Genomic DNA, 10,219 nt, shown 5'->3' on the forward strand with positions numbered 1-10,219 from the left:
ACGGACATAACTTGTCCTCTCCGTGGGCGATGCCGCTAATCCATGACGCCTCGTAATGCTCAGCGACTGATATTGGGGAGCTTTCACAATAATACTCTAGTTTAACTGATACTGCTGACCAATAACTGATACTGCTGTGTATTCCTCCCTCTAACTCATGCAATTGGTGTCCAACTACTCCCACTATGTGTACAAATAATGCAAAAACAAACAAAAAAACTGAAATAAGCAAACCTGTCAACAATGAACATAAAACATAAGAACTGCAGAAGTGAGACTAAAATGGTAAATTTCTCCAGCCTTCGGGGGTCAAACAACTGTGGCGGAAAGCAGACAAAGTGTGGTGCAAGCGCTCCATCTGCTGGTCGTCTGCGGGTTGTTTTCCACATCGCTGTTCTCTTCGATGAGCCCACCGGTAGTGATTTTTCACATCGCTGTCCGCCTCGATGAGGTCACTTCCGGTTGTTTTTCACATCACTCTCCTCAACGATTGGCTCTTGTCTTCACTGCCGAGCCAATCCACCGCGGGCGATGAGCCCCCCGACCAGCGGCTAAACAAACTCCGGTTCAGCTCTCGAGTGTCACCGCTGATGCTCTCTGCTCCGGTGAGACAGGTAGTCAGCGCTAACACGGCCCAGATCAGACGAAACACACAGATTTTCAGAGGAAAAACACAACTCTGCCCGCTGTTGGCGAGCTAATGGGATGCTAAGTTAGCCATTTGTCCACCAGACTGTTAGCGTTAGCCAGCTAGCATGCTCGATTCCAGGCTGTTAGCTGGTAAAATGGGTAGCTGGCCCAAAATCCGTCATAAAATGAATATTTCACTGTCTTCTGTCAACGCGCTTGCTCGTGTTAACGTTACAGAGTACAGGAAATTGTACAGCAGGTAGCTTTGCGCTTATGTGTGCCTTAAATGAGACTTATAACGCTACGTAAATACAAAAATCTGACAAATAATAAAACACGGCTTTTAAAAATGTTTGCCGCTGTGGGTAACCACTCATTGTAGTTCTTTTAATCCTGAAAATAAACCACCTGGACACAATGATGTTGCATTGAAGCGCATGTCAGCCTTGATATCTTGTATAACAGTGAGAAACCCGATCAGCTGTTTCCACCTGTCAGCTCAGCTCAGCTTTATTTATATAGCACTTTAAAAACATCCACAGCTCAAACAAAGTGCTGCACGAAAACAGGCAACATGCAATGAGGCATGTCTTTTTTTCCAGTTGGTAAATCCGAATAATCAACTGATTGAGCCCTGAAATCAAGCAGGAAGCTGACATATGCTGTAATAACGTGTATTATAAATGAGAATGCTATGCTTTGTTTTGCAGAAGCAGAGATTTCTTTATAGTATGTGTTCAGATGTGCATAAGTTACAGTGCAGTGAATCATTGTCATCTCATTAGTTGCACATTAGATCACTTCAGACATTCTTTCATTATTTCCACTGTTCCAGGTTGAAGAAGACAGTATATACATAATATGAGGATGTAAATATGCAATATAGGATTACACACACACACACACACACACACACACACACACACACACACACAATTATCCTTTATTATGAACTGAGAGCATCCAGGGACTGTCATGTCATTGGAAGGCCAAAGTTATTTCCTAAAGTGTGTTGTTTTATTCATAATATAATATAATAACTCTGCATATATTTTATGTAATTCAAAAATATGTAATTGAAAATTTTCACTTTTTTGTTTGTTTTTACGTAGTTTATCTGATTGAAACAGGTTCATTTTCAAGAAATAATCATACAAAGAAGAAATTATAAAGATTTAAAGTAAAAGCAGAATTGAAGTAAGTAATAAGTACTAGAATTAATCATGTGTTTGTTGTCTTATGTTTCTTGTACCTCTCATCTTGGATTCTTTCTCGATTTCAGGTTATATTAATGGGATCTGACTCTTACTTTTAGCTTGTATTGTGTGTTTTTATAGCTGCCAAAAGCCAGATGATTGTGCGACAGCTCACCTGTAGATTTTATACACATGCCCTCCTAAAGAAGCCCCGGGGCGTCCCAGACATGGCCAGACCCAGTTCAGGTAATGTCTTCAATCCATTCATGGAGTCATCCATTGATTCATAAAAGCATTACATAAGGGAATTGTATGTACCATATACATACAGTGTCTTCATTTTCTACATTTTCTTCTCAGACTTGGCAGCGTTCAGGGAGATTTTCTCCAAGGCCAAAAGCATTGCCATCCTCACCGGAGCAGGAGTGAGTGCTGAGAGTGGGGTGCCCACCTTCAGAGGAGCAGGAGGCTACTGGAGGAAGTGGCAAGCTCAGGTGGGGCGTCGGCAGATGTGCATATGAAATATCTTTTATCGAGGGGTGCACCGATACCACTTTTCTAAATGACAAGTACGAGTACGAGTACGAGAACCAACCTTAAGCTACTTGCTGATACAGAGTATGCATACAAGTACGCTTTAAATGCCATACTGTCATACTCCATATGCTATATATTGCTGTGAACCACTCTCTGCGTCGCTGCTACACACACCCCTAACACCCGTACAGCCTACAGCACGAATAGAGCCGTGCATAGCGTCTGTCTGCACTTAGGGGCAGCGGTGGCTCAGAGGTTAGAGAAGCGGACCTGAGTTCATGTGTTTTAATCCTTCAGCTGTCATGTCACCACTGTGGCTCACAGAGCAAGACCCTTAACCCCCTCCAGCTCCCTGGAGTGCCCCAGTGTAAGTAACTGTACCTCTGCACTCCAGAAATAGGAATGGCCAATGTGGAAAATAAGGAATTTCCCCAGTGGGATTAATAAAGTATGATTAGTTTAGTTACGCACTGCAGTATGAGGACTGTAGACTGTGGACCGTGCTCACTGTGCGCCCCACACACACACACACACACACACACACACACACACACACACACACACACACACACACACACACACACACACACGCACACACACACACAAGCTCCAGCTTGCTGTTAATGAATGTATCAGTCATACTTTAATCATGTTAAGCGTGTAGCATTAATGGTGAGTGAGCCCCAAAACCCTTTAGCATGTAGCTTGTAGCATGGCTCAGAGTGAAAATCCTCCTGGAGCAGTCAAGCTATTGAACAGCATTTTTCTAACTCTGCTGCTCCAAATGTCTCTGCTGGTTAAGTTTCTGGTGTTGGACCAACCATCTTTCTCCTCCTCTTGATATTTTAGCAGAACATAATGTGCAGTTTGTCTCACTTTCGTCCTTCTCATTAATACTGGAGAATCTCCAAACTGCAGACATTGTGCTCTCTTATCTACCAGCTGCTGACGCTGCAGTATCATGATGTCAGGTAACACTCGCGAGTACCCTGTGCAGTGTCGGACCTGTTACCCCGTCCTTGAGGCTGATATCGATGCATCCCTACTTTCATCAGCTCACTACATCATAAGGTTTGTTATATGTTCTGTCTTTTAGGAGCTGGCCACACCAGAGGCCTTCTCCAGGAATCCATCCCGCGTGTGGGAGTTTTACCACTACCGCCGGGAGGTCATGCTCACCAAAAACCCCAACCCCGCCCACCAGGCCATCGCCGAGTGCGAGGAGCGCCTGAGCAAACAAGGTCGTGAGGTGACAGTCATCACACAGAACATCGACGAGCTCCACCGGCGAGCCGGATCCAAGAACATCCTGGAAATCCACGGTGAGCAGAAAGCAGGGAGAACACTGTGAACCTCAAGAAACATGAGTTTCAGCAGTTTAACTCTACATTTACTCAGAGAGAAGCAGAAACAGAAACTTCCAGAAATGGAAACAGAGCTTTTTAAATCTCTGTGACATATTTCTGAAAGCTGATAAAAAAAAAGTGATCTACAAGGCTTATAGCTTTGCTGTAAGTTTGACCAGATTTTTTAAAAAATTATTTCAAGCTTCTGTTTAGATTAAATATCAGGAAGAAAATTATACATAGCAACTATTTAACATGTAGTATGAATACTTGGATTACACTTTCAATTAAATTGAATTCAAGAGAATAAAGGTGGGGAACAACTGGTTTAAAGCTGCAGTATGTTAAATTCAACAAACACCAACTCTGTGCACGAGGTGGCAGTAGAGAGTCACCGGTGAGTTTTGGCAGGTTGTTTTTTTTTAACCTGTAGTTTTCAAAAGCTTCAGTGCAACAAACAGATCTCAGAGGAGTGAACTCATGAATGATGCTTTATGTCATGGGTTCATTCTTTAAATAAATGTAGCACTTTTCACACAACTAAAACCAATACACAGTGTTTTACACCATTTTAAAACATTTCAAGTTACAATAAAAATGAAAAGTTGCACAAGCAAAAATACATATTGAAAGAAATAGATAATGATAAGAACGAAGAAAATTATGAAAGGTCAGTTAAAAGCCTGATTAAAATGATTAAAAAGGTGTGTTTTTAACCTCCTTTTAAAAACATCAGCAGTCTGCGTGGTCCCGAGGTTGTCCGGCAGGCTGTTCCGCAGGCGGGGGCCGTAGCGGCTCAAGGCCGCCTCACCGTGGGTCTTGGTTCTGGCTTTTGGGACGCACAGCAGGCCAGCAGGACCTCAGGGCCCCGAGGGGCCATGTGGTAAAAACAGATCAGATATATAAGAGGGCGCGAGGCCGTTAAGGTTAAGACATTTAAAAACGGGCAAAAGTAAGGTTACATTGCGGTACTCTAAACGACAGGAGACTAAAGCATGCACTGGCACCTCCGTACTGGCCTGAGAGGGATTTTGATATGAAGGTTAAAATTCAGCTTTAATTCCGTAATGAAACTTTGACATGTAAAGTTTATTGAAAAAATATTTGGTTTTCTTGTTAACTTCTCTCTTTTTTCCCTCCTAAATGCAGGAAACTTGTTTAAAACGCGCTGCATGACCTGCAGTCACGAAGCGGCCAATTACAAGAGCCCCATTTGCGCCGCGCTGGAGGGCAAAGGGTGAGAGCCTCATTTGTTGCCATTTTACCAAATTTCATTGTTTTCCCTCGACAGCAGGAAAACGTGTTCAGGAAAGATATCGATCTCCATTGTTTCAGCTCCAAATGCCAGAGAAAACAAACTCTTTTAGTCAGTCAAATGTCAGACGGCCGAATAACACCTGACGACAAACAATGACTGATATCAAATGTCACTTTAAACGCCACTTTGTCACTTCGCTGACATTTGAAACGGGAAGCGGAGATACGTGCCCTCGTTACATTCCTGCTTCGCTGCTGAATACACAAATGAAATCGCTAAAGTCCGATCGGCTCACATGAAAAATGGGCTTTTGTTTCTTCAGGACTGGGAGTAAAAATCAAATTGATTAATTGAATTAATTTTATTAAACATCTTTCTATGGATATGGGGAGGAAGCCTACCAATGGCCATTGTCACGAGTTCGACTCCAGTCATTTTAAATATATGTTTGAAAATAAAGGATAAGATAAAATTTAAAAATAAGACAAACTATCCATTCAGTTTCTACATTTGCAGAATTAACTTCCAAATAAAACAGCTCTTTTCTTAGCAGAAACAAGCAAATTCATTTCACTAAGAAGGACTACAAGTGGAAATGGGATCCCAGAAAAGCAACAACAGACACGTTTCCAGTATATGTGAAGTTTAACAGAAAGCATTAGGGTTAGGTGTGCCGGCTGTGAGGCACGGGTCAAACAGCTCTTCTACCTGACACCTCTAACCAGTGCATGACGGCACCGGTTTCAAGTGCAAACACACATCTTTTGTTGCGTTTTGGATGTTTGTTACATGACAGCAAGGATCAGAGCCACAGAGAACTTTTCCAAATGTGCAACGTTTTTGAAAAAATGCCTCATCTTCGTCGAAACAACGCTCTCAGACGGCTTTCAGGGCCCGTCTTCTTGTTGACGGAAGCAGAGCCGCTGCTGAGCTTGCACACCGTGGCTGCAGGAGATAATTGTTCTGGACATGCTCAGTAGAGGAGGATAACAACAATGGCGGCCTCCAGAGCGTCACGACTCCCAGTCCATAGAGCAACCTGACTACTATGCACAACATAATGTTTTTAATGTTAATGTTTATAGCGTTATCTGAGTGTGTGGTTTCATGAGTGTGTGGTTTCCTTTCAAAACCTAACAGCAGCACCAGCTAGGTGCTAAGAATCCAGACAGTGAAAGCGGGGCCTCACAATCTTTCTGACTTTCTGGGTTTTAAGCAGGAGCTTCGAATAGCTTTTAATAGTAGCTGGGTTTAGACCGTCACAAGACCAGTTTTACCCGACTGATGATGTGTTGTTACAACCGCAATCCCGTTGTCAGTGGACGTGGTTTTTTCATCATTTTCATTTGTAAACTTGAACCTTGAGACACTGAAGTGTTCATATCCCCTCCAGCCTGCAGTGCTTTTTAATGTCTTCATGGAGAGATGATTTCCAGATGGAGGCAGGTGTTGAAGGACAGTTGTTCAAAATAAAACTAGAAACATGTTTCTGATGTGAATCCTTGTTGGGAGAACTTCAGTTTTCCAGACCATGATCATGAACAGACTGTAGAAGTCATGTCTGCCTCCCCGTGATTAGATTATTTCAGCAGATATGTTCTCTCTTCTCAGTTTTTTTTTTGCGACACTTAACATGTTATTTTTCTCCTCAGAGCGCCGGACCCGAACACAGACGACGCCCGGATCCCCGTCCAGGACCTACCGAGGTAGGTAGGCCGTGCTCACACTCTTTAGTTGTCAAATGAGCTTATTTGCTTTGACTCTGGGTGTGTGTGTGTGTGTGTGTGTGTGTGTGTGTCAGGTGTGAACAGACGGGCTGTCGTGGCCTCCTGAGACCAGCTGTGGTTTGGTTTGGAGAGACTCTGGACGCCGACATCCTCACCTCTGCAGAGAAAGCGCTAGACAGCTGTGATCTCTGTCTCGTGGTACGTGTGTGTGTGTGTGTGTGTGTGTGTGTGTGTGTGTGTGTGTGTGTGTGTGTGGTGTGTGTGTGTGTGTGTGGGTGGCACAAAACCAGGAACCTGGACTGCAGTGCTTTTGGTTGGTTAGTGTGCGGCACGTTTGTGTATTTGTTGGCATGTGTGTGTATTTTATTTTTTGGGTGTGTGTGTTTGTGGTATATAAACACAAACATGGATGGCTGCCATCCCGACCTTGTGTTTGATTTATTTGTGTGTGTGTGTGTGTGTGTGTGTGTGTGTGTGTGTGTGTGTGTGTGCCTGCACTTGTGCGACCAAATCCTCCCTAAATGTATTTGCGGCTGTTTTAAATCTGCTCAAAGTGTCCGATAGTAAAACCAAGAGCAGCAGATTTAAATAGATGTGGACGGCTCCGTGTCTCAGGCCAGTCTGACAGCGTCTCACCTGTACAGAGGAATTCATCCGCCTTCTGTCCGCCGTGCAGCTCGTCGCCGTGTAACCGTGCTCGACGCCTCACGTTTCGATGCTTTCTCAGGATTTTGGAGCAGTGTTCCTGTTACAGATGTTAAAAAAAAAAAAAGCGTCACGGAGGAGTCAGAATTACAGAAACACGCTCACATTATAGATGAGTGACAACATTTCTTTGTGTTTTCGTTTCAGAGAAGTTTTTTCTTTAACTTTCAACATTTTGAAATCGATGTCCGTCTACATCTACAGGGAGTGTTTTCAGAAAACGCGTCGAAAAGTTGTGTTTTCAGTGGCTCCAAGACTCCCAAAACACATGAAAATTTCCCGCTTTCACTTGTGTCATGGAGCGTAAATAAGCAGCTGCGCTGTTACTATTTTGCCGTTCTCCTGTTTACTGGAGTAGAAATATTTTTTTTACCCTCTTCTCCATATAGACTGGCATAATCCAAAGCTTTTTACATCGGTGCACAAAAGCTCCCTAACTGTTTCACTCAAGTCCTGTTTGCTGAATCCGTAAATGAGGAATCCGTATGAAGTGTGTAAATAGATAAACACAGTTATATTGATTCGTATATAAGGAACAGCATAAAGCGACAGTAATCTGACACTTCGGTTTGACTGCAAGTGTGTAGAAATGATAGATTTTTCACACACTCGGTGTAATATGTATTTTTTCGCGTGGATTCGTATCAATACGAGTCGCTCATCATTAGAGGGTATTCAGTTTTGAGAGGCCGATGGCGATGTCAGCTCACACGCTGTTAAACGTGACGTCAGATAGCATAATGCGGCCGCCTTAAAGAAGACCCACTTAAAAAATCAATATCAATTTAGGTGTTTGCTATATTGGGATTATTTCCACTGCTTTATGGGCTTTTATGACAAAGGGATGAGGCATTGTTCCATTATCTCTTCAGAGCCTGCCGCCTCTCTGAAAAATAAACGGTCAACAGTGGAAACACTCGCCGCTACAACTGCTTTCTTATCGGGCATTTTAGTGACAACTAATGTTACGCTAAAGCCATGATAACGTTTCAAATTAATAAAAATTATATGTTCCTTGGGAGCAGCATGCAGTAAAAATTAGTCACTTTTATTAATGCCTTCATACGTCGTGACGCAGTAATGACTTTAAATTACATAGAAAATCATTTTAACAGAATACGGTAGCATAAATTAATGAAAGTAGAGGTTAGAGGTTAGAAAAAGATAGATTACCATATTTGACTTTTGGTCAATCGAAGGACACCAGATAAAACAAACACTGCAAACACAATAAAGATAATATTACAATGAAAGCAGGAAATCTTCAACTTCAGTCAACAGCAGCGGCTTGTGGACCAACATGAAAATCACAGTTTTCATTGTTTCTGCCATTTCTGGGGAAAACTGGCGTTTTGGAAACGTGGCGGTGTAAACGTGAAAACCGCTGCAAAACGAAAACGCAGAAACGATGTGTTTTCACTTGGAATGTTGTGGAGTAAACCGGACCTCAGTTTCCTGCTCTCCGCTGACACCAGGGACACCCGCTGTGGTCTTCATCAGCTGCTGGATCTTCTTCTTCACACCTTGATTGTAGCTGGCGGTCATTGACTTCCTGTTGTCTTCCTGTCGTCTTCGTCCTCTGGCGTCATGTTGACCTGGAGAGCCGCCGCTCACCGGACAGTTTCTCCTGTTTCAGACCAAAAACCTGAACTGTCCCTTTAAATCTGCGTCCGCAGGTCGGCACCTCCTCAGTTGTGTACCCGGCGGCCATGTTTGCGCCCCAGGTGGCGGCCAGAGGCGTCCCCGTGGCCGAGTTCAACATGGAGAACACGCCGGCCACCATGCGCTTCCAGTACGTCTCGCTCTCTTTCCTCCAGCGGCGGGTTGGCCGCCGGCACCTCCTAACACTCGCTGTGGTTCCAGGTTCCACTTCCATGGCCCCTGCGGGACCACCTTACCCCCGGCGCTGGCTCCGCACGACGCCGAACGGAAGTGAGGGGGGCGTGCGGCGAGCAGGACCGCAGGTGCTGCACACACAGGCCACACCGTAACACCGGGACTCTGCAGGTCCGCCGTCCCTCTGCAGACCGAGATCAAGCCTATCTGCTGCTGAATGAAGAAATAAACGTGACTCTATCAACATGACGATAATAATTATGATGATCCATTTGTTGTTGGTTCTCAATTTGTTATGTTTTGTTGGGTTTTTTTTTCCTGCATTTGAATCAAATACCACAGAAGTGATTCTCGTCACGTCGTCTTTTCTGACTTTACGTCTGTGTTTTAGCCTTCAGAGAGACTGTGAACGCTTAAATCTCTGAGCTTTTTTCATTTTGTCTGGGAATTACAGCTAAAAACTGTTATTGAAACACTGCAGCCTTTTCAATCAGTCAAATCAAACTTTATTTATATCGCACTTTTAATACAAAAAAATGCAGCAAGAAAGTGCTTCACAGGGTAAAAAGTAAATAAAAAGAGTGAAACCCCCCCCCTTCTGCTCTTGTATACATGTGAAAAATGAAGAAATATAAATTTGAAAATATTACAACAGGTAAAAAAGGGAAATTAGTTAAAAGCCTTATTAAAAAGAAAGGTCTTGAGTGTGCTGCTAAAACGTGAAGATTCTCTGCAGGCTGATCCATCAGCTGGGAAGCAGGAATGATTTAAATGCCGGTGCCAGAGGACCTGAGACTTTACCATGGTTCATGAGATTAAAATAAATCTGTAAGATCAGAATGTGTGAGACCTTTAAAAACCTTTGAAAGGGCCTTAAAATTTGAAAGTGGCGTGATGTGATCCTGCTCCGTTTGCTGAACAATTCGGTGAAATGTGAACAGAAGTCAGCATCATTTTCTGCACATTGCGATGTGCTTTTGTCTT

At 43.4% G+C, this 10,219-nt stretch overlaps 1 protein-coding gene across 3 annotated transcripts in view; it reads left to right on the forward strand.

Moving 5' to 3' along the window:
* The first annotated feature begins 487 nt into the window (after positions 1 to 487).
* Positions 488 to 10,219, forward strand: part of sirt5 (sirtuin 5) — a 10,344-nt gene continuing 612 nt past the window's right edge. Inside the window, exons 1-10 of one of the 3 annotated variants that reach the window (XM_030082475.1) lie at positions 572 to 614; positions 1,743 to 1,827; positions 1,968 to 2,072; positions 2,187 to 2,320; positions 3,460 to 3,685; positions 4,859 to 4,946; positions 6,620 to 6,673; positions 6,769 to 6,892; positions 9,076 to 9,191; positions 9,263 to 10,219. The exon at positions 9,263 to 10,219 is cut by the window's right edge and continues 612 nt beyond it. In XM_030082475.1, coding sequence (XP_029938335.1) covers positions 1,982 to 2,072; positions 2,187 to 2,320; positions 3,460 to 3,685; positions 4,859 to 4,946; positions 6,620 to 6,673; positions 6,769 to 6,892; positions 9,076 to 9,191; positions 9,263 to 9,335 — 906 coding nt within the window. In that variant the 5' untranslated portion in view covers positions 572 to 614; positions 1,743 to 1,827; positions 1,968 to 1,981 and the 3' untranslated portion in view covers positions 9,336 to 10,219. Of the gene's footprint in view, positions 615 to 1,742; positions 1,828 to 1,967; positions 2,073 to 2,186; positions 2,321 to 3,459; positions 3,686 to 4,858; positions 4,947 to 6,619; positions 6,674 to 6,768; positions 6,893 to 9,075; positions 9,192 to 9,262 lie in introns of all 3 variants that reach the window. The other 2 variants (XM_030082473.1, XM_030082474.1) reach the window with 2 other exon arrangements.

Source organism: Salarias fasciatus, chromosome 23 (genome assembly GCF_902148845.1).
Source record: "Salarias fasciatus chromosome 23, fSalaFa1.1, whole genome shotgun sequence".
NCBI lineage: Eukaryota > Metazoa > Chordata > Actinopteri > Blenniiformes > Blenniidae > Salarias > Salarias fasciatus.